Below are 21,108 nucleotides of genomic sequence, written 5' to 3' on the forward strand. Positions count from 1 at the left end.
GGCAGGAACAAAAGAGGAATGGAGACAGACTGAGTCAGGAATGAAAGAAAAAAATCCAGTTAGTGCTGTTAGTCTTCTCAGCTCCCTTGTGACGGCTCCTTTTCTACATCGGGCGGTAATATATGCTTAGTGCTCAAGGTCAGAAAAATGAATACAACCAGTGCACATATTTTTGGAGAGCCCTTTTTTCTTCTCGAATTCAACTCTGAATGACTCTGCTTCATCTGAGAGTTGCACAGTCTGAAACGAGCAGACAAATCCAAGGTGTGTGACCTTAGGTTGTCTCCCCATTTTATGGAGGCCTTGCACAGCCAACTGACCACTGGGGAGCAATCCGGAGGTCAAGACCAGCCCCAAAACGAGTCTCCAAGACGAGCCCCACCGTCTCAGGTCCCCTCGCAGGAACATCGGCAAGAGGAACCCCACCCCCAGCATCAGGGACAGCAACAACCCAAACAAGCAAGGCGACAGCATCATGAAAGAAAGCGTCTTAGGCTCCAACAGAGGAGGCATGCCCAAGAACCTGAGGCTTTTCAGGGGAACAAGTCTCCGAGTCCTCAATCTCCTCAGGACAGTATTGGACTGTCAAAAGAAACACCTTCGGAACCTTCCTCTTCGACCCCAGCAGCGCTGTCTTGCTCCATGGAGGAGGCCCAAGAGGGTACGCCCAAACAGAAGCGTGAACGGAAACCTCAGAAGCCCGGAAAATATGTGTGCACCTATTGTGGCCGTGCTTGCGCCAAGCCCAGCGTGCTCCAAAAGCACATCCGCTCCCACACCGGTGAGAGACCTTATCCTTGTGCCCCTTGTGGCTTTTCCTTCAAGACCAAGAGTAACCTTTACAAGCATCGGAAGTCTCACACCCACAAGGTGAAGGCTGGTCTGACAGCGAACAGAGAAATACCGACTATGGGTTGCCAAGAGGAGCCAGTCACAGACACAGATGATGAAACAAGCCAGCTATCGTCCTGTTCTCCCTCCATTAAGAAACAAGGATTCATGGCCCCTCAAAGGACTCATCCCACAGAAATTAGCCCGGAAGATCAATCACAGGGGCTTGAGGATTCCCATGCAGTCAAAAAGAGACTGGCTATGAGGCTTAGCAGAGGAAGGCGCACTCCTGCAGGATCATCTGATGAAGCATCTTCATCATTTGGTCTTAGCAGTAAGGGCAGCACAGAGTCAGGTTACTTCTCTCGATCTGAGAGCACGGAAATTTCTCAAGAGAGTTCCCCAAACACAAGTGCCAAAAGCTATGCAGAAATTATCCTTGGCAAATATGGACGACTTGGCCACCTACAGAGGACTTCACGTCATGAACATGAACCCGCTACAGGACAAGAGGGCAAGAGCATGCCTTTCACTGTACCCAAGAAGCAAGTCATTGACCACATCACCAAACTCATAACCATTAATGAGGCAGTTGTGGATACCAGCAAGATTGACAGTGTCAAACCCAGAAGGTTCTCCCTCTCCAGGAGGAGCAGCACAGAATCTAAGGTTTCTGCACCAAAAGAGCCTCTCATTCATTGCTCTAAAGAGGGAGAACTTAACACGAAGAGCAGTGGTTCTATTACTTTGGGTGTCCCCTGTGAGAAATTTCAGCACCATTCCTTGCATGTAAACAAGCCAGCAGACCAAACTTCAACTGCTCCTCTTCTGAGAAGCCACTCCATGCCCTCTGCTGCAAGTACAAGCGATGCATCCAGCTCTAGCTCACGCAGTCTTCGCCTTAGTCAGTCATTTGATAACCAACAGCCAGCTCAGCAACGGCGCCAAGGTATGCTTAGACGTCAACCTGCCATTGAAATACCCATTGGTGCTGAAATTACTTCAGAGGAACTTTCCTCGTCCTGTTTACCATACCACCATTACCCTGTCCCTGCAGTTACTGAAAACAAGCAGAAGCAGCTAGAGCCTTATGAGTGTGAGGCCTGTGGCACTGGTTGTAACAACTGGGAGAAATACAAGCTGCACAAGCGCCTCTACTGCAAAGCATATGTTTCTCAGCAACCTGAATTTCATGACTGTCAAGTAGAGGATCCACAGAAATCACATCATACCACGCGCCCGGGGGCTTTAGTAATGAGAAAAAGAAGAAAGGAAGAGAGTCTGGAGCTTGACGAACCTACATCACCGATTGTTTCCACATCATGTACTCTGGCTTCATCAGAGGACAGAGATAATTACAGTCCAACTCATGAAAATTGCAACCGAGAATTCACCAGGTCACGGCAAGAACAAGACAAGGATGTCTCTTTGAAAGGCATATCAGTCATACAGCACACCAGTTCATTTGACAAACAGGATGCTGCATTTGCCAAAAGCCAAGGGGCTGATGAGATATACAGAGACAAATTTCTCCCTCACGATGTCTGCCATTCATTAGCTCAACCTCAAACTCAATCACAGCCAACAAAACCAGCCTTTCGAAAGCTAGTACGCCAGCAGAACGTTCAAGTGCCAGAGATTCTGGTCACAGAAGATTCGAACACTAACACAGTGCCAATGTCCCCCAATCCAACACCCTCTACTGCCAAAGACGCCGAAAAAGCAGACGAGTTCCAGTGGCCACAGAGAAGTTCCACTCTGGCCCAGCTTCCAATTGAGAAGCTGCCACCCAAGAAGAAACGCCTTCGTCTTGCGGAAGCAGCCCAGTCATCTGGAGAATCCAGCTTTGAGTCACTCTCTCTGCCTCGAAGTCCAAGCCAAGACAGCAGTGTTTCTCATGCGTCGAGTCATTCCGCTTCATTTGAAGAACCTACCAAATGTGACATAGACTCTGCCTCATCTAGGAGATCCAGGGCCACCCACACGTTGACAATCCCAGCCGGTCCTCACCATCATCATCATCGTGAGATGCGCCGTTCTGCATCTGAGCAGGCACCCCATCTTCCTCAACATACAGCTCCTATTGTGGAAACTCGAAGCAAGTCATTTGACTATGGCTCTTTGTCCCCGGCTCGCACCCCTGCCGGCTGGAAGGAAAGGCGCAAATGCCTCTTGATAAGACACACCGCAGTGAGTGAGCCAGAGGAAGAGGAGCAGCTTACCACACCAGTTTTAAGCGAAAGGTTCGTCCCTTCCAAGACCAGTTCTCCACCCAAACTCAGCCCGAGACACTCTGACTCCTCTGGTCAATCCTCTGGTTTGTCATTAAGCAATACAGTGCATACCCTCCATCAGGAGCGTGTCACTCCATGGCAGCTAGATCAATCACCTGGTAGCTTAGAGGTGGCTCTGCCAGCTAAGCAGTTTCCTCATGATGTACTCCAATTGAGCCCATTGATTCACACTGGGCAGCAAGCGGCCTCGGGCAGCCTGCAAGGTCTGTCGGGAGCTGCAAGAGCGCATTATTCTCCACTGTCTACTGGTCTTAAACTTGAGATCCCCAACAAGGAGCCTCCTGGAGATTCAGCAATAACAAGAGCCCTCCCACAGAATTGCATACATTACCTTCATCATCAGCATGCACAGCCTGATATCACTCCATGTCCGGAATTGCTAAGGCCTGTTGGAACACAGACGGTACCGGTTAGGCAACATTCGGACTTCCCCATTCATGACAGCACCATATACACGACGCTGTCACAAACTACACTTTTTAGTTCCCAAGAGCCTGGCTGCTCAGCCAGAAATCTAGACCTGACATCTCAGACTCAAGAACTTAAGAACCAGCAGACAGAGGTTTGCAAATCAACAGGTTTAGGGGGTAACAAACGTGTGTTGTCCCCGTCAAGTAGCCTGGAGCTCAGCCCAGAGAGCCAACAACAGCAGAAACGAGTGAAAGAGGAGGAGGATGAGAAGGAACAAGATGTTCAAGACCCTGAAGTGGTTAAAGATGACTGCGGCTTACCCGAATACAATAAAGAAGAAATTCAGTCATGTCTCCAGAGTGTTATTATTCCCATAGACAAAAAAGAACCGTCAATATCTAGAATCCACACTAATCTTTCATGTAGCTGGTGCTATCTAAATTATATCAAGCCAAATCCATCAATCCAGACGGATCACCAGAACTCTGTGTATTCTTCCTGGTGTACGAGCATGTGCAATCCCAACCCTCCAGGTCTGACGAGCAAGGAAGTTCTGTCTCTTTTGCACTGCAAGCAGAGACACTCCACTTTCACCTACACTATGGCTGCCATGTCAGCAGCTGTGCCAGAAAAAACAGTACCAACAAGTTCCAGAAAGACAACCAACTCTGAGGTAAATGTAATAAGACCTGTGCATACGCCAGTTCATAATTTAAACACAACGAAATCATCTAACAATTTGCATAATGATCATTAACTGAAATTAAAGGAATTGTTTATCAAAGGAGAGGTAAGCATGATATGTTGGGGTCAATCTGTTTTACACTCTGCTGAATGAAATCACTGTTTACTAAGGCAAGCTAAATTGCTGTGGTCTGAAAACTGAATGTGGTCCTGTCCCATACAATGTTTAGTGATTTCAAGAAATGTCTGTGAGGTACATGATGACTGTGTATGTGTTCAGAGCATAACCCTTGAGTTATAGTCTGTTGTACATGTTAGCAGTATGAGACAAAATATCTCTTGAGTTGTGGTTTCAAGGCAGTAAGCACTGTCATTATATCAATGTGCAGGACTGTCTCTCCCTACTCCTTCTGCTGTCTTTGAATTTATCCTACTTTTCAACCAACACTTTCTGCATCGATTTGGTAAGGCATAGTGTTAGTAGTTTTGATGCTCTGTGCACTATGTTGAATGAGAATTCCCCCATCTCTGTCTCCTTGGGCACCGTTGGGCAGGGTTGGTGAACTTGCCCGTGTCTTTCTCGTGAGTATAGGTGCATGCCACTCAGCTCAAAGAACCCGGCGAGTCCAAGTCTGCCGAGAAGACAGAGGAAACGCTGAAGTCAAAAGAAGCAAGGAAGGATGAAGGCGAGGAGGAGGAACTGACGACCTCCAAACACAGTGACCTTTCTCGAGTACAGATCTGTGAAGGAGGGTAAGGTGCATCGTTTCGGTGGTCTGACTCAGAATTCGATTTGAACGCTCTATTTCTCAGTACTGTGTTCGCTCCATCTAGCACTAAAAAACACATACTTCCATTTTCAGCTCAAAACCGTACACAGAAAGTGTATTTCCATATGTCTCAGGGCTTGGACTGTAGTAGCTGGGTTTGTGGTTGGTTTCTGTCACTGGTTTCTTGGGGGGGGGGGGCTCTGAAATGTTGTTCTTACCCCTGCTGCAGGATCTCAGTTAGCAGTCTGAGCCAACACAGGCCGTCTGTTACACACTCTGAGCCAGGAAACTACCTAGCCTGGCGCTCGCTTCCTCTCTGTTGAACCCTGCTGAGCTCCGTTTACACCAAATGCCATCAATGATTGCGATCATTCAGGTTTGAATGGGGAGAGTGGAGGACAGAAAGCAGATTAATATCAACGAAGTGTTCTTGGATGAATGTAGATAGTTGAATATGGCTCTGAATTTAAGGGCTTAAACACATTATCATTACTTTCCAATCTGTAAATTACAAATTGTTAGAATGTTTGTCTGAGTTCAGGTTGGTAATTAAAACAAACAAACAAACAAAAAAACAAACCAAAACAAAGGAAAATAAGCCAGATTTTTGCCTTATCTCATCCAACTGGCCTTCTGTGAGTTAAAACTGTCCTCCTCAATAAGCTTCACATCAGGTCTGTGTAACAGACAGTCGTGACTGAACATAGGAGGATGAAGTGTCTGAAAACAAAAAAGCGTGGCGAGTTTATAAGCGGGGGGGGGGGGGGGGGGGGCAACAAGAGAGGCGGCCATCTGTGTACTTCTTGCAAGTTGAATGCTCGCGTGAACCTGCCTCCCTCTATGACTCATGTTGATCCTCATCACCGTGGTTACGATGACTCATCTGTGTTCCGCCGCTGCAGTCTGCTCTCGCGGAAAAAAGAAAGAAAGAAAGGAGATGAGAAACATAGAAACATTTATCATTTTTCTCTGAGTTTTTTAGTGACCTCTTCGCTGGAGAGTCCAGGAGGGGACAGTAGGGAAGGGACGTTGTCTCTGCCCTTCCTCTGGACTTTGTTGTTGTGTCCTTCAGCAAGGTCCTTAACCTCAAGTTGCTTCAGAAATGCCATAGGAACATGCCATAGGGTGGTCCGATCTCCCATATGCCTCACCCCTGCAAAGCTGCCTTTAAAAGTGCTCAGAGGCCAGGTTGTGGTGAAATCAAGGATTTAAAAGATAAACACACACACACAGTTAAACTGAGTGATCATAATTACCCATAGACTCCACATCAATTGGTCAACAATTATTCCATCCCTGGCCATTCAGACAACAGTATGCCTTTTTCCCAGGATCGGCTATGCTGGAAAAGTACATCTTTGTTGCTACGCGACTTGTTCATCAGCGAAAACCATTTTGTTACTTTTAACTTCATTTAATTATTTCAAGTGAGTGAACACCTGTGTTTGTTTGTTTTTTTTTTGTCTTGTTTTTGTTTTTTTTGGCTGCTAGATTTAACATTTTTAGTCAGCAGGCCAATAAATCTCCAACATAAAGCTGAGCGCTGGATTCAAGCGTTGTCGTTGTTCATATTATTGGGATACTATATCATTTTTAAATGCCCAGCCCTGCTGTGTATGTGTCTGTATATACAAGGAAGCTGGTCTATGGCTTAGGGCTTCCCTCCCTCGCGGCTGATTACGTTGGCAGAGTTCCTCACAGCTCCGGGCACAGGGCGGTGATGTGAAAGCACCCCCATGTCGGAAAAAGCCAGAGGGAGTGGTCTGCAGGGGTTTTGGGGTTAAAACAGGGGATCTGGTTTTGACATTATAAATGCCCCACTGTTCCAGGTGAAGTGGAGGCCCCATTTTGGGACCCCCAAAACACAGCACACACCCAAGGGTGAACACCCAGCCAGACTAGCTTAATGTAGGTAGGTATGTATGTATATATGTGTGTGTGTGTGTGTGTGTGTGTGTGTGTGTGCGCTATTTGAAGAATCGTAGCCAGATGGAGCAGATCAATAGTGCCTTTAGAGTCAGGCTGCAGGTGCAGTATATCACACAGTGTGGTGTGTGAGACCTATATGTGTAGTATGTGTGGGCTTCAGACAACTTTTTTTCTTTTTTTTTTCTTTTTTTCTTTCAAATGTGAAGCTTTCTGGTAGTTTAAATGAACTCAGAGGTTAGGTTGAGAGTCATTTGCAAGATTAATGTTCCCTGGATGGTTCACTGTACTTCTTGTACTTTCTGTTTCTTTCTTTTTTTCTTTCTTTTTTTTTTTTGGATTGTATGCTGTTTCAGATCTAAGGCAAAAGTCTTGCCAAGGTGCTTTTCTTTTTCAGTGCACAGTTAAACGTTTTGGAAAGTTTTCTTCTGTTGCGCTGCCAGTTTGAGGTACCAGGACGTTCATGTGACTGTAATCCATATTTCTGTTGTTCCGTAATAATGCTGGTAATACGTAGTAAAAGGGTATTAATGTGAGTGTATCTCAGCCTCAGTCAGTGAAACTGAAAGTAAAAGCTACAGCATAATGATAATCAGTAACGCTGGATACCCTAAGTGTCCTTCCTGAGGTATAACTTGTCTTGATCGCAAAGACGCACATTTGAAAGGATCTCTCTCTCTCTCTCTCTCTCTCTCTCTCTCTCTCTCTGTCCTGCTGCTCTACAGTTACAGGTCCAGTGAGGAGTATGTGTATGTGCGTGGCCGCGGCAGGGGTCAGTACGTGTGTGAAGAGTGTGGCATTCGCTGTAAGAAACCCAGCATGTTACGCAAACACATTCGTTTGCACACAGACGCCAGGCCTTACGTCTGCCAGCACTGTCACTTCGCCTTCAAAACTAAAGGTGAGAGACACGCCAAGGTCAGAGAAGAGCTTCCATTCAAGTCTCGCGGATTCTGCTGTTAAGACACATCTCTAGCGTAATCTCAGGTTTGAGAACTGTAAATGAAGAGCGTAATAGGCAAACAGTAATGCTGAATCGGTTTCGGAAATGCCTCTGCTTCCCCTGTTAAAGACAAAAGACATTTTTTTTATCCATCTTTTGGATTTTTGAGAGTGTGTGTTTGCTCACAGGGAATCTCACCAAGCATATGAAGTCAAAGGCTCATGGGAAAAAGTGCCCAGAGAGCGGCATGTCCGGCCCCACACCAGGGGAAACAACAACTGAGGAAGGTGGTATGTGCCTTTCGTTTGTGTGTTTCTTTATAATTACAGTTTACAGTAGGTACGTTTATCTTATCCACAATCACAGATTTGTTGCATGTGAACAAATATGCTGTGTATGTCCGTGGGAGCAGTTTCCAGACAGTAATGCACCAAAGTCACTTTAGCCCTGGTACGCTGACTGGTCCAATGCATCTTCTCTTTCTGCCTATAGGTGGCGGTGTAGAGCGCTCAGCTGACCGAGAAGAACACCAGTTTTCTGACGCTGAAGACACAGAGGCGGATGAGGAAGATAATGACGACGATGATGACAATGATGAAGAGGAGTCCCCGCCCTACAACGAACTTCGGCCATCTTCACGTTCCGAACAAAGAGCCTTGCCAACAAAGAACGCGCCCCTTCAGATAATCACTAGCGCAGCAGCCCAGGACAGGCAACGTGACACTGGTCAGCCTCACAGTATGACTCTCAGAGGATCTGGCAACCATGATGGAGATGCGGCCCTTAACACAACACAAGCAGTAATCTCCAGCCCACACCCCAGGCCCACCGCCAGATCACGTTCATCCCCCGTCCACAGCCTCTCCCCGGGCTACAGCCTCTCTCCCGCTCCCTCTCTGTCTCCAGGAGGAGAGTCGTCTCTGCGCTGTCCCTCGCCTAGACTCAGGCTTTCTCCTTCCCCTCGGCACTCATCTCTCTCCCCGTCCACGCGGCCCGCGTCTCCCTTCTCAGACAGCCCCTTATCCCCCTTACGGCCTGTGTCCCCCGGTGACCTGGTCTCCTCCCCAGTCGGCTCCGGCGGTCAACACAGGCTCCACAAACTCAGAGATTCAGCTAAAGCCTCACCTAACAGAGAAAGTGTTAAGATTAAACCGGTGAGTCACGACACACCCATTAATACAATGGAAGCGTAAATTAAAAGGCAATTTACCTAAGAGCTTTTTTGAGTGAACAACAGAAGTTCTCAGTCCTTGTAAGGTCAATTAATGGCCCAAAAATAAAGTTTGTTCAAAATAAGTCCTCACATGCATTGCTCCATAAGTTTAAGTTTACTTTTCACTTTTCATTTAGTGTAGGCTTTTTTTTTATTATTTAAATAAAGAATCCTGTAGCAACTTTAGTTACTGTAAACATGTGAGATTAGAAGACATTTAAGGATATAGGAGATATAAAAGGAACAAGCTTGTGTCAGTGTGGCTAGGGCTGTAATAGGCTCTCATTATGTGGTGAATGTGCGATCTCTCTCTCTCTCTCTCTCTCTCTCTCTCTCTCTTGCGCTCTCTCTCTCTCTCTCTCTCTCTCTCTCTGTCTCTCTCAGTGTTTGGCTAAACTGAGAATGTTGTGTCTTCATAACTGAAGATGTACCTGTGCTCTTGTTATGTTGTAGTTTGCTCAGTTCACATATAGCAGTGACATTTTTAATAACGCGCACAAAGTAATTCCTGGGGGGGGGGGGGGGGGGGGGTGGGCGGGGGGATGCACAACCAAATCTATCTCAGATAAACACCGAAAGACAAATAGACAGGTACCTAAATACGTCGACTTAATTTTAAGAGTCGTTCTTTTATTGGAAAAGGAAGGAAGCCTGTCACTCCCAGGTTTTTTTTTCTTTTATAGCCGAACCAAACAGATACTAACTCTTAAAATAATGCCTCCGACTAAACATATACGCAACCATTTAATATCTGTTTACACTGGACGGTCAGGAACACAAACTTGAGCGGACCAGGGCTATCCTTAGTGTCCTGAGAGCTGAGCCGCAACCTTTTTTTTTATTGGCCGCCGAAGATATAAATAATGCACCTCGACTGACACCGGGATGGCACTGATCCAGTCTTTTCGTGGAAAAGTGTCAATAGAGCAATGTCCCTCTGTCCGGGAGGCGTTTTAACCCGATTCCCCCCTTTCCTCCGCGCTTTGCTGGGTTTCTGTAAATTCATTGTTTTCTTTCTCTCTGTTCTGTCTCCCTCTTCTTTATCCCCTCGCTGTCTCCTTTTACCTCTCTCTTTCTCTCACTCGTTCTCTCACTCTTTCTCTCACTCTTTCTCTTTCTCTCTCTGAATTGCTCTCGTAGGAGAAGAGTTCTAGTCCGTTTTCGGGGCCACCCAGTCCGCAGACCTGGTTCCCTCCGTGTTTTGGGGTGCTCTCCAGGCCCAAGCTGCACAGGGAGAGTCATCGAGTCCTGAGTCACCTGCCTCTCCACTCCCAGCAGCCGACCCCTACTCTCAGCCTAATGATTTCCATCGGGGGGATCCAGATGGTGCAGGCACGCACCACCCTCCACCTCCACCCGGCACCTGCCCCCGCCCCGCCCCAGAGAACCGCCTCCATCTCTGACAGGGAGAGAGACGTGGGCGCGGGACTGCGGAGCAAGGTGGCGCTGAGCGGGCGTCGTATGATGGTGGTCTTGGACTCTAGGGTTGAAGATCAGCCAATCGGACGCGCAGGCTCGGAGGGGAGGCACCAAGACGCGACGGTCAACCGACTTGAAGGTCGGCCAAACAGGAAAGGGATCTCGATGACCCAGAAACGCGTGGATGAGGGAGACGAGGGAAATCCGCTGGACAGAGCCTCTACTCCCAGTGCCGTCTTACTCACAGACACAGCAGCGAGTGTCAATCACCAACAGCAAAGCTGGGGAAACCAGTCAACAGACGGTGCGGCGCCCCCCAGGAGCATTCTGGGAGAAGAGACGTCTCTCGCACGCAGGATCAAGCAGAACCCTCGTAGGGACAGTGGCTTGGAGACTGTGCCTGGGACAAGTTTAATCAAAGCTGAAAAAACTACCTTAGGTCCCTGAAAAACCCCACCCCCAAAAACCCCAGCGAAGCACTTAGCAGAATTTTGCCCCCTGTTTTGTGTAAATATGTACAGAGGTATATATTTACAATACATTTATTGTAAATACTATATGTATCTATGTATATGCTATATCACTATAACTATATTCTGTATATATGTTTTGTATTGACTTTCTTATATGGGATTGCTGTTTGCAAATGTGTTTGTTTTGTTATGCAATTTCTCACTGGAATGTTGTTGCCCTTTATCAAAATGACAAACTATATGTCCATGATCAACTTTTTTATGTTATTTACGATAAGGAAAAAAATGTATTTATAATGTGTCCAACTTCATAAAACATATATTTGTATTTCTTTTCTCTTCTTTTTTTTCTTTCTTTTTTTTTTTTTTTTGGTGGGATTGGACATAATTCTTGTATTTCTAAAAAGGTGGTAAGTGGTGCTCCTCATAGCTTTGTTATCAGTCTTTTAGCCAGTTAGGACGGGTAGACTCTTGAGTGCAGGTGTAAAAGCACAGTGGACCCACTCCGAGGGGAAAACAGCTTGCCAAAATTTGCATTGAGTAGTACATGTTATACTCGCCCTTAATGTAGGGGGACAGTTGCGAGTACACCGCGTGTCGTCATATAGACTGTGATTTCCGTATTTGTTGTTTTATCCGTTTCGTTTGGTACTATATGCGGTTATTAATCTTATATATTACATTTTTTCGGCAGAGCGATGATTGTATATTTATTATTGAGCTTTTATAGAGCAAATGAAAATCGATTTATGTTTTCAATCCCTTCCAAAGCAAGAGTCATCAAGGTATTAATGGTGTTCTTGGGGTGTATTAGCACACCCTTGTGGGTGTATGGAGAAATTGATTTTTTTTCAAGCCTGTTTCATGGTAAGCGTAATGGATCTCATCAATTTGTTGGAAATTTGCAAAATCCAGTGTCAGTTCTGAAGGTTTTCACTTTTTTTGTTCTCTATATCATTTCTTTTTCTTTTCTTCTTATTTTTTTCTCTTCTTTTTTTAAAAGAAAATCAGCAGTGAGTTCACGGAAATGCTGAACATATGTCCTGTTTACTGTTGACTCAAGAGCAGGATAGTCTTCACTCAAATCCACGGACTTAAGTTTTTTTTTTTGGGCTGGCATTAGCATATCACAATGCAATACTATAGTATCTTTACGGTTTACTGAAAAACCACTCCATCACACACGTTCTTAAAAAGGCTGTTCAGGCCCAAATATGTCTTGGTTAAACATCCGTTTAAAGAAATGATTGGAAAGACGATTGGACCCTTTCAAAATCGGTTTAATTCTGACTGGTTTACTGAACCATCTTTACCTAAAGCGTTAAATTGTCCCATCTCCAACGAAATTTTCCGATTAGAGTTGTCTCCAAAACTAAAAATGTACGACATTTTAAAGCAGAAGATACCAAATTTCCATTTTCGGCAATTGACAAAGCAGCTACTTTCTTCATTGGCCAAAATGACTCTTTGACAAAGTTACGCTGTAACTGCCTGACTTGTTATGATAAAATACAGTTAGGAATATGAAGGCCTTCATAGATTACCAAGAAAAAGATATTGCACATAACTAAAAGATCAAATAATTGTTTTGAATGATATGATCACTGTTCATGTTTGCACAGCTGCTGAATCCGACCTGTAACCCAAAGTAAAAAATAATGATAATAAAAATATAATAATATATGGGACAAAAAATGTGGTAGCGTTTCTTTTCATTGTTTCTTTTTTCACCATTTGTCTGTTTAATCCGCTCGATATCACGGTTGGGTAATATTTGTGACGGACCAGCACTGACCAACAATCTGGAACATGACCCTTGATCCGTGATACCCTCAAAAAATCATCACGCCCTGTAATATGAGGATCAAGGGCTTTCTTTTTACGAAGATCACGGAAACGTCACCGATACTCATAAAGTGCTGTTCTGTACAAAGAATATGTGGATTTTGTGGCCTCAATGTGGTATACAGTTGGACATAGACTTGCTTATTTCGTCGTAGATTGCGGTGAATTAAATCAAATTGCAGGATTTAATGAGGTATGAAGACAGCAATATGAACAGATGGGAGTAAAGACAACAGCGCGTTTTTAAAAAATGATTTTTATTTATTTATTTTTATCATGGCATTGCGGACGGGACATAACTTTGTTGTAGATTTGCTTAACAGAAATGTTCACTTACTCCGCTCATATACCCCCCTCATCTACCTCTAAATAATACCGTAGTCCTCCACTCTCCAGCTGTCACTGTGAGAATGATACATTTAGCATGGGCATCTTGAAATTAAGATTACATTTGATCAACTTTATGAAACAGGCCTACGTAACTATCAGTGCCTCTTCTTCAATCGCAGTAAGATACAATTCCATTCACATGAATGAAACATCTAGTTATTTTAGTAGAATCATAAAATTCTATTATTCATTTTGGGTTTTGGTTTTGTGAAAACCTGTGATACAGTTCAAAGAGGTCTTATAATTTTTCCTCACCATTGCAAATTTATATTTATTCATTTATCTGAAGGTTTTATTTAGAGAGGTTTACCTACACCTTCAAAGCAACCTTGTGTTTAGGGATGTTACACAGGTAGACTGACTCAGCAAACAACCATCGTATACAGGAGTCACAACGGTTTCCGTTAGAGGGCTGGTCCTCTCTTCATCACTGAGCGAATACCCTGCATGCTGTGTGTTGTACGTTTAGTCTTATTGCAGACTTCAACAACCGCCGAAACACACAGGTGGCAGCAAAGTGCATACGAGGTTTCAGTTCGGTCGCCAAAAACTAAATCTGGCAACCCCTGCTCTGACGTTTTGCCGTATCGTAACCAGGAAGTCTTTCAAGGAAGTGTTTGGAAAGTGTGTGTCAGCGTTACAGACAGCTGGAAACCCACAGTCAAAAACTGGCAGATTGTAACCGGACTCTTGAATCCATGGAGTTATTCTTGCTGGGAAACGGTTTGCTTCGAATTGGTATCCGAGGGCGAAACGGCAAAATGAGGGGTCCAACTCATTCATTTGCATGAACGTTTGCACGGAACGTCGTCGCTTCACTATCCGTCTTATCGATATCGAAATTACTAATACGAGAGATCAAGCAAAACCCAGGACTACTCTCCTTTATTTTAATTGTCTAATCTTTGGACCTGCAGATTATTCCGGTCACTAGCGTTTCTTCAGTATTCTCTTGTATGTCTCTCTTGTATGAACCGTCAAGATAGACCGCGCGCCCACTGAATCCACCATGTTTCACAAGACTTCATTCACAACCATAATTGTGGGAGTCTTTATCGTATATGTTTTGCACACTTGTTGGGTGATGTATGGCATAGTTTACACAAAACCATGTGAAAATCCGAAAAGCGACAACTGCATCAACCCGTATCTTGCAGGGAAGCCACGACTCCAGGTGCGTGTTCACAGACTTCCTGCAGCTGGAGCCGAACTGCAGAGATGGCGATAATTTTGCGCCTAGTATTTGACTGAGTACCTGTCATTTTGTAAACTGTAATGCATTCTGTGTCGTCTTTTCCCCCTCATAGCTCAGCGTCTTCACATCGGTGCGTCCCAATGCGGACAGCGGTCACAACCTCATTCTAACAGAAGAGGATTTTGATGTAAACACTAAATTTGAAAGGTAACGTTTCCTCCCTCTCCTATGACTTTTTTTTTCCTTTTTTCTTTTTTTAAAATGAAATACAGCAGTGCCACACTCACTGAACACATCCAAGATTGTCTGACTATGAGATATCAGCTGAAAGCGTAAAAAAGACAAAATGATACTCATGCCATCTGTTTGGACATTGTAAAAGCAATGATAGATACACACACAGACAGACAGGCACAGCTTGCTGTAGTATACATTTTATGATTTGTCTCTCAGAATCTAACAGTGTCATGCTCTCTCTCTGTCTCTCTCTCTCTCTCTCTCTGTCTCTCTCTCTCTCTCTCTCTGTCTCTCTCTGTCTGTCTCTCTCTCTCTCTCTCTCTCTCTCTAGACTGGTGAATGTGACATTGCCAAAGAAGACGAGGAGGAACGGGACACTCTATGCTGTGGTGTTCGTGCATCACGTGGGCGTGTCACCCTGGAATGACCCCAGGCAGGTTCACCTGGTGACGCAGCTCACGACCTACATGTTGCCCAAGCCGGCCGAGATCAGCCTGATCACGGGCGAAGAGGAACCGCAGGTCAGATACCATCCTCCTCCTCCTCTTCCTCTTCCTCCTCACAAGAGTAACAGAATTGACACTCAGGACATGAGCATCTTGGATGTCGATTAGAGCTGTGAATTTGAAGGAAGAAAAAAAATTAGATTTATACCACACCAAATTATGGTTATAGTATACATTATGGTTATACTATTTCTTTTGTTTAAATAGTTAGTGTTTTAATTTTCAATATAAACAATTTCATGCAAAATGACTATACAACTGACATATTACTGGGGTCATTTTTGTTCTCTTCTTTCTCTCTCTCCCTCTTTCTCTCTCTCTCTCCCTCTTTCTTCCTCTCTCTCTTGCTCCCTCTTGCTCTCTCTCTCTCTCTCTTTCCCCCTCTTTCTCCCCCCCCCCCCCCCCCCTCTCTCTCTCTCTCTCTCTCTCTCTCTCTCATACAGAAGCAGGAGCGGCAGGGTTCTGGTGCTGGCCGTGCTGACTCAGCAGTGGACCGGCCCGTGTCTCACTGGCGTTCCCGCCTCACTTTGAATGTGGTCTCTGAGAACTTTCTGTTTGACAGGGAAGCACTACCCGGGGATGTTCATAGATACATGAGAATGTAAGTGTGGTGAAGCAGAATCTTTGTTCCAAGGTCACCACCCCAACCGTGACAGTCTCTTCCACTTTTTGCTTAGCATGTAGAAAACAGCTGAGAAAAGTCTAGTGGAATTCATAAATGTTTCACAACATGATGCAACGTGTAGTGACCTAATTCACTGCGAATCAGCTGACAAACGTCCAATAAATATTTTATGTGTCAGAATGGCTGTCCACATACTCTTACATGGTTCCTTTACCTTGTGTCCTTTTATCCTTGCGTCCTTTTAAGAGAGCGAGGTAACACAAGGAAAGGGAGCAGAGGAGGTGATTGGGGACGGAGCCAAATAATTCAAATTCCTCAGATATTTATTTGACCCACGTCTGGATCTCTGAAGCTCACTCGTCTCCTCCTAATTTTTTTTTTTTTTTTTTTTTTTGACAGATTTCAGAGCGGGAAGAAGATGGTGTATCTGCCGATTCTGTTTGTTGATGAGCTGAGTAACAGAGTGAAGGATTTAATGGTACGTGGCGTCTGTTGATAGCGATCTGCGTCTGTTTAAAAACGGAACGCTAGCACTTTTGAACAAACGAGTTTTCACGCACACACCCTCGTTTAGTCCCGTAAAATACGCTTGACATCATTTAATCTGTACAGGGTTTATCAGAGCTGCTCTGTCTTTCATGATATCGCTTTCTTAGTTTCTGAGGTGAAGATCTGAGTGTTTGTGTGACGTGTGTTTTAGGAGATTAACAGCAGCATGACAGAGGTGCCTCTCACGGTGTCATACGACACCATATCTCTGGGCAGACTACGGTTCTGGATCCACATGCAGGACGCCGTCTACTCACTGCAGCAGTTCGGTAAATAACATTCAAACGAGTGTTTTTTTTTTTCTTTCTTTCTTTTTTTTTTTAAATCTCAGAGTGATTCATAAAGGGGGGAGGTGTTAGTGATTTTTTTTTTTACTGGTTTTAGCAGTGTCGTAAATGGATCTTCAGGGCCAGGTTTGATGAACCCTGGCATAAGATGTCACATAAGCCCATGTAATTAACGTATGAAATGAAATTGATTTGTTGTTTTTTTTTTGTTGTTGTTTTTTCAGGATTCACTGAAAAAGATGCCGATGAGATTAAGGGCATTTTTGTGGACACCAATTTATACTTCCTCGCCCTGACATTTTTCGTAGCTGCTTTCCATGTGAGTGTGTGTGTGAAGCGTGTGAGTGAAGCGTGTGTGTGAAGCGTGTGTGTGTGTGAAGCGTGTGTGTGTGTGAAGCGTGAGTGTGTGTGAAGCGTGAGTGTGTGTGAAGTGTTTTCTGTTTTAAAGGCATCTCTTCTCATTAATGAAAAAGTAGTTTACTTTTGTGTGTTTGAATATGTTGGAAAACACGTCTGAGAGTCAGTTTCCGCTGCTTGACTTTTTCCAGCTCCTCTTTGACTTTCTCGCCTTCAAAAACGACATCAGTTTTTGGAAGAAGAAAAAAAGTATGGTGGGAATGTCCAGCAAAGCAGGTAATCTGTCTGTTCAATACCGTAACCAACGTGAACAATTTATAGATTAATTTAGATTAAGAGATTGACAAAAAAATATTTAGGGCATACAGAAAAGAGGTGTTGTGCAATATTCTAATATCTTTTTCAAAATGTCTAAAATGTTTTTGAGACAGACAGACTTGCATGAGTAAATGTGAGATAAACTCACTATGATGAATAGGCATTACAGACTGTAGTGGTCTTAAGACAAAAAAAAAAAAAAGGCAGCATAAGAATTCACAGCTCTTGATTGCATTTTGTATTATGGTGTATGTGTCCAGATGTGTGCTGTAACTTGTTATGAATTTGACGTGTGTTTTTTTTTTTTTTTGGGTTGAAGTCCTCTGGAGATGTTTCAGTACCATTGTGATATTCCTCTATCTGCTGGATGAACAGACCAGTTTGCTCGTCCTCATCCCTGCAGGAATAGGATCCGTCATAGAGGTACGGACACACTGTTCCCATCCAAAACGCTCTGATATCAGACTAATGTCTTAACACAAAGCAGAAACACGGCCGTCAGATATCCAACAGAGACGCTTCATCTGTTATTTTACATCTGAACTGAAAACATAAGTAATTACATCACTCTTTCCATAAATTGCACATTTCAGAGATGACATTGGTTCAGTAAGATCTTCAAGAATTGGCATAAGTCCACCCCCCCCGCGCTAAAGCCAACTCTTGTGTCCAGTGTAAACGACCAGTTTGACATAACACAAAGAGAATTAGACCAGTGTATGGCATGTGTGTTTGCATATCTGAGTGGAGGATAAAAATATCTTTAATGATCATTTTTTCCAGTGACTTAGGGAAAATTAATGATAATGAAAACAATGATGGAAGTGCACACACACACACACACACACACACACCAACACACCAACATACACACCAACACACCAACGTACACACCAATACTAAAGGCCTTTTTCAGCACGTAAAACATCGAGAATTCTGTTTTAAAGCCGTTAGTAAGACTATTGTGTTGTAATTATTGTGTTAGTGTAAACGGGCAATGCTGTAACAGTGGTGATGTGTTACTGTGTGTAATATTGATCTACAGCTATTACAGTTAGAAATTTTTGGGTTTACTTGAATTTGACTGTACGTCTGTTACCATTCACGTAGGTGTGGAAGGTGAAGAAAGCCTTCAAGATACACATTGTGTGGAAAAGTGTCACACCAACATTCTTGGTAGGTTTTCTGGAATATTCCAACTAATAGTTGTTTAATCACAGAAAGATCTCCACAGAAAGCTCCACGATCAAAGCTGATTGTAGACATATAAAAGTTGAAGTCAAAACTTGACTTTCTGAAGATTGGTAGATGTAACATTTTGAATTAAATGAATGCTTTTGTTTTGCCATTAAAACATATTCGTTGTTTATATCAAATCATTTTCTCCTGCAGTTTGGCAAATCTGATGAATCTGAGAGAAGAACTGAAGAATATGATTCTTTAGTAAGTTCATCCTTTTATTTTATTTCATTTATTTATTTATTTTCTCTTATTTTTTTTTCTTTTGAACTCACTTAACATTGACCTCCTGTTTTCCTCCTGATTTTATGTGGTGTTGTTGTTGGGCTTTTTTTCAGGCAATGAAATATCTTTCCTACTTACTGTACCCTCTCTGCATCGGGGGAGCGGGTTATTCCCTAGTTTTTGTGAAATACAAAAGGTACTATATCATTTTACTGTCATAGCACTAACCACATAAACATGTTCCACTTGCTTAAGATGAAATAGTCATTGTTTTTAATCCTTTTTTTTTTTTTTTCAACAGTTGGTATTCTTGGCTCATCAACAGTCTAGTTAACGGTAAGTCTTGAATTTAAAACATATAATTAACAACGTGCTAAAAGTTATTTTTATATAAGCCGTTATGAAAGATGCTGTGTTTTGTGAATGTGCTGATGTTTCTCTGTTGTGTTGAAACAGGAGTTTATGCCTTTGGGTTCCTCTTCATGCTACCTCAGCTGTTTGTCAACTACAAGGTCAGCGCTTAATTCTTCCAGAACTTTCTGCACAGAGACATGTACATACTGGCATGTTCATTCAACTTTGTAGCTAATTTATTCCTTTGACATAATCTGTTTTTCTCCCCTCACCACAGTTAAAATCAGTGGCCCACCTACCTTGGAAGGCGTTCATGTATAAAGTGAGTGCTGGTTTTCCAGACTTTTAATCGGATGAAAGTTTGGTAGGCTTCTTATACTACGCACAGTTACTGAAATAAAGCAAGCTATCAGTCTACAGTGGTTTCTATTCTTTTGCATTGCATTCCTGTTTCATTAGCCAGATGATTTGTGGACATCATAAAACTAACAAAAACACAGATATGCAGTGGTTATACTTTGAGACATACATATATGTAAACAGTTGATTGTGTGAGGGGTGTGGATGTGTGTCGCATCCCCCGTGTGTACCTCTGACCTGCAGTGGGCTGATTTGGCGTTGTCTGCCTTGCTCCTCAGGCGTTTAACACCTTCATCGACGACGTCTTCGCTTTCATCATCACCATGCCAACCTCTCATCGGCTGGCCTGCTTCAGGGACGACGTGGTCTTCCTCATTTACCTCTATCAGAGATGGTGAGAAACGAGGAAATCATGCAGCAAACACACATACACTTGGGCTGGCTATCTGTCTGTCTGTCTGTCTGTCTTTCTATCGATCTGTCTGTCAATCTATCTATCTGTCTGTGTATCAGCCTGTCTGTCTGTCTGTGCATTGGTGTAGCTGCTGATCTGTTTGATTTGTTTAAAGTGAGTTTAAAACAGTGCCATCCCTTGGTTATCAGGTATTTATAACGTCCATATTCCATAGACAGACAGTTTAAACATTCTCTTACTGTCTTGTTGTGCAGGCTGTACCCTGTGGACTGGAGCAGGGTGAATGAGTACGGTGTGTCTTACGAGGACAAGCCCAAAGGAAAGAGCCACAAGGATTAGACTCCTCACCATTAAATCAGATCTACCGTTTTCACGCATCCTCTTTTATGTCCGAGATCTGAGCCAGGCAAGTGTGAGGGAGAGAAATACATGATCTTTTTTTCCCCTGCTTGTTTAAGAAGTGTCGCTGATTCCTGGCTCTCTTTGGATGCTCCTGATTCCCAGCATAAATTCCATATCTGACTGTGTGATCCAATTCACAAATCCACCCAAACAAACTGGCCTTCCGTGCTTCATAAGGCCGATGCTGGCAATGGGGAATTTTTGGTTATCTGGCAACAGTGACTGTAGTAACCGGCTCTAGCCAGCAGGTGGGGGTATCCGTGGATATCAGTGGAAACGTCTATTACTTCGTGCATTCGGCCAAGGCATAGTAAATCTATAAGCTCTGGGTGAATATATAAAGATGTATTTGATTGTATGTTTTGATTTTCAAACAATTTTAAGTATCTTAATAGTATTTTGAAATGAAGGCCTCGATACGGTGCCAAATGGATGGAGGGAGGGAGTTTTGAAAATTTACTTTTGTAAATGAATGACGTATGTTGTGCTTTGGATTCGAAATTGCTACGCTCAGCCTCTCAACGGTTAATTGCTATTTGCTTGAACTGGATACTTTGGATATCACTTGACTATGATATTTGTACTTGTTGAAGAAACGGTTATGTTTGTTAGTGTATGTTTGTGCTTTAAAGTGTTCTGAGGGACCCAACCATACTGACGGATTAATATCAGACTTTTCGTCTGCAGTCCAGGCAAATGAATTGTTTCCTCTTGGCTTTTTGTATTACATTTACTTTGTCTCCTGGTCGGACCATCAAATAAAAATGCACATCTGCTCTTGGTAAACCTGTCTCTAGTTTTATTGACTTCAGAAAGACTTCAGCGTCACTTTGGCAGGCA

The 21,108-nt window shown here is 43.6% G+C and overlaps 2 protein-coding genes across 2 annotated transcripts; both read left to right on the plus strand.

Moving 5' to 3' along the window:
- Nucleotides 1-294: 294 nt before the first annotated feature.
- Nucleotides 295-10,938, plus strand: hivep3a (HIVEP zinc finger 3a). Its single transcript, XM_030789341.1, has 7 exons — nucleotides 295-2,209; nucleotides 2,246-4,209; nucleotides 4,813-4,973; nucleotides 7,642-7,817; nucleotides 8,048-8,149; nucleotides 8,352-9,013; nucleotides 10,213-10,938. The coding sequence occupies exons 1-7, from the start codon at nucleotides 295-297 to the stop codon at nucleotides 10,936-10,938; spliced, it is 5,706 nt and encodes a 1,901-aa protein (XP_030645201.1).
- A 2,874-nt stretch (nucleotides 10,939-13,812) lies between these two features.
- clptm1l (CLPTM1 like) lies at nucleotides 13,813-21,025 on the plus strand. Its single transcript, XM_030789409.1, has 17 exons — nucleotides 13,813-14,373; nucleotides 14,507-14,601; nucleotides 14,963-15,152; nucleotides 15,581-15,738; nucleotides 16,162-16,240; nucleotides 16,463-16,580; nucleotides 16,823-16,917; nucleotides 17,147-17,231; nucleotides 17,593-17,696; nucleotides 18,384-18,449; nucleotides 18,666-18,716; nucleotides 18,851-18,933; nucleotides 19,039-19,073; nucleotides 19,194-19,249; nucleotides 19,369-19,413; nucleotides 19,730-19,845; nucleotides 20,121-21,025. The coding sequence occupies exons 1-17, from the start codon at nucleotides 14,209-14,211 to the stop codon at nucleotides 20,203-20,205; spliced, it is 1,626 nt and encodes a 541-aa protein (XP_030645269.1). The 5' UTR covers nucleotides 13,813-14,208; the 3' UTR covers nucleotides 20,206-21,025.
- The last annotated feature ends 83 nt before the right edge of the window (nucleotides 21,026-21,108 follow it).

Source organism: Chanos chanos, chromosome 12 (genome assembly GCF_902362185.1).
Source record: "Chanos chanos chromosome 12, fChaCha1.1, whole genome shotgun sequence".
In the NCBI taxonomy this organism is placed as follows: domain Eukaryota; kingdom Metazoa; phylum Chordata; class Actinopteri; order Gonorynchiformes; family Chanidae; genus Chanos; species Chanos chanos.

Coding starts and splice junctions, on each gene's coding strand:
- clptm1l (XM_030789409.1), top strand. CDS start 14,209: ATGTTTCACAAGACTTCATTCACAACCATAATTGTGGGAGTCTTTATC. Junction 16,581..16,822: donor CTACTCACTGCAGCAGTTCG/GTAAATAACATT, acceptor TTGTTTTTTCAG/GATTCACTGAAAAAGATGCC. Junction 19,846..20,120: donor ATTTACCTCTATCAGAGATG/GTGAGAAACGAG, acceptor CTTGTTGTGCAG/GCTGTACCCTGTGGACTGGA.
- hivep3a (XM_030789341.1), top strand. CDS start 295: ATGGAGGCCTTGCACAGCCAACTGACCACTGGGGAGCAATCCGGAGGT. Junction 4,210..4,812: donor GAAAGACAACCAACTCTGAG/GTAAATGTAATA, acceptor TCGTGAGTATAG/GTGCATGCCACTCAGCTCAA. Junction 7,818..8,047: donor CTTCGCCTTCAAAACTAAAG/GTGAGAGACACG, acceptor GTTTGCTCACAG/GGAATCTCACCAAGCATATG.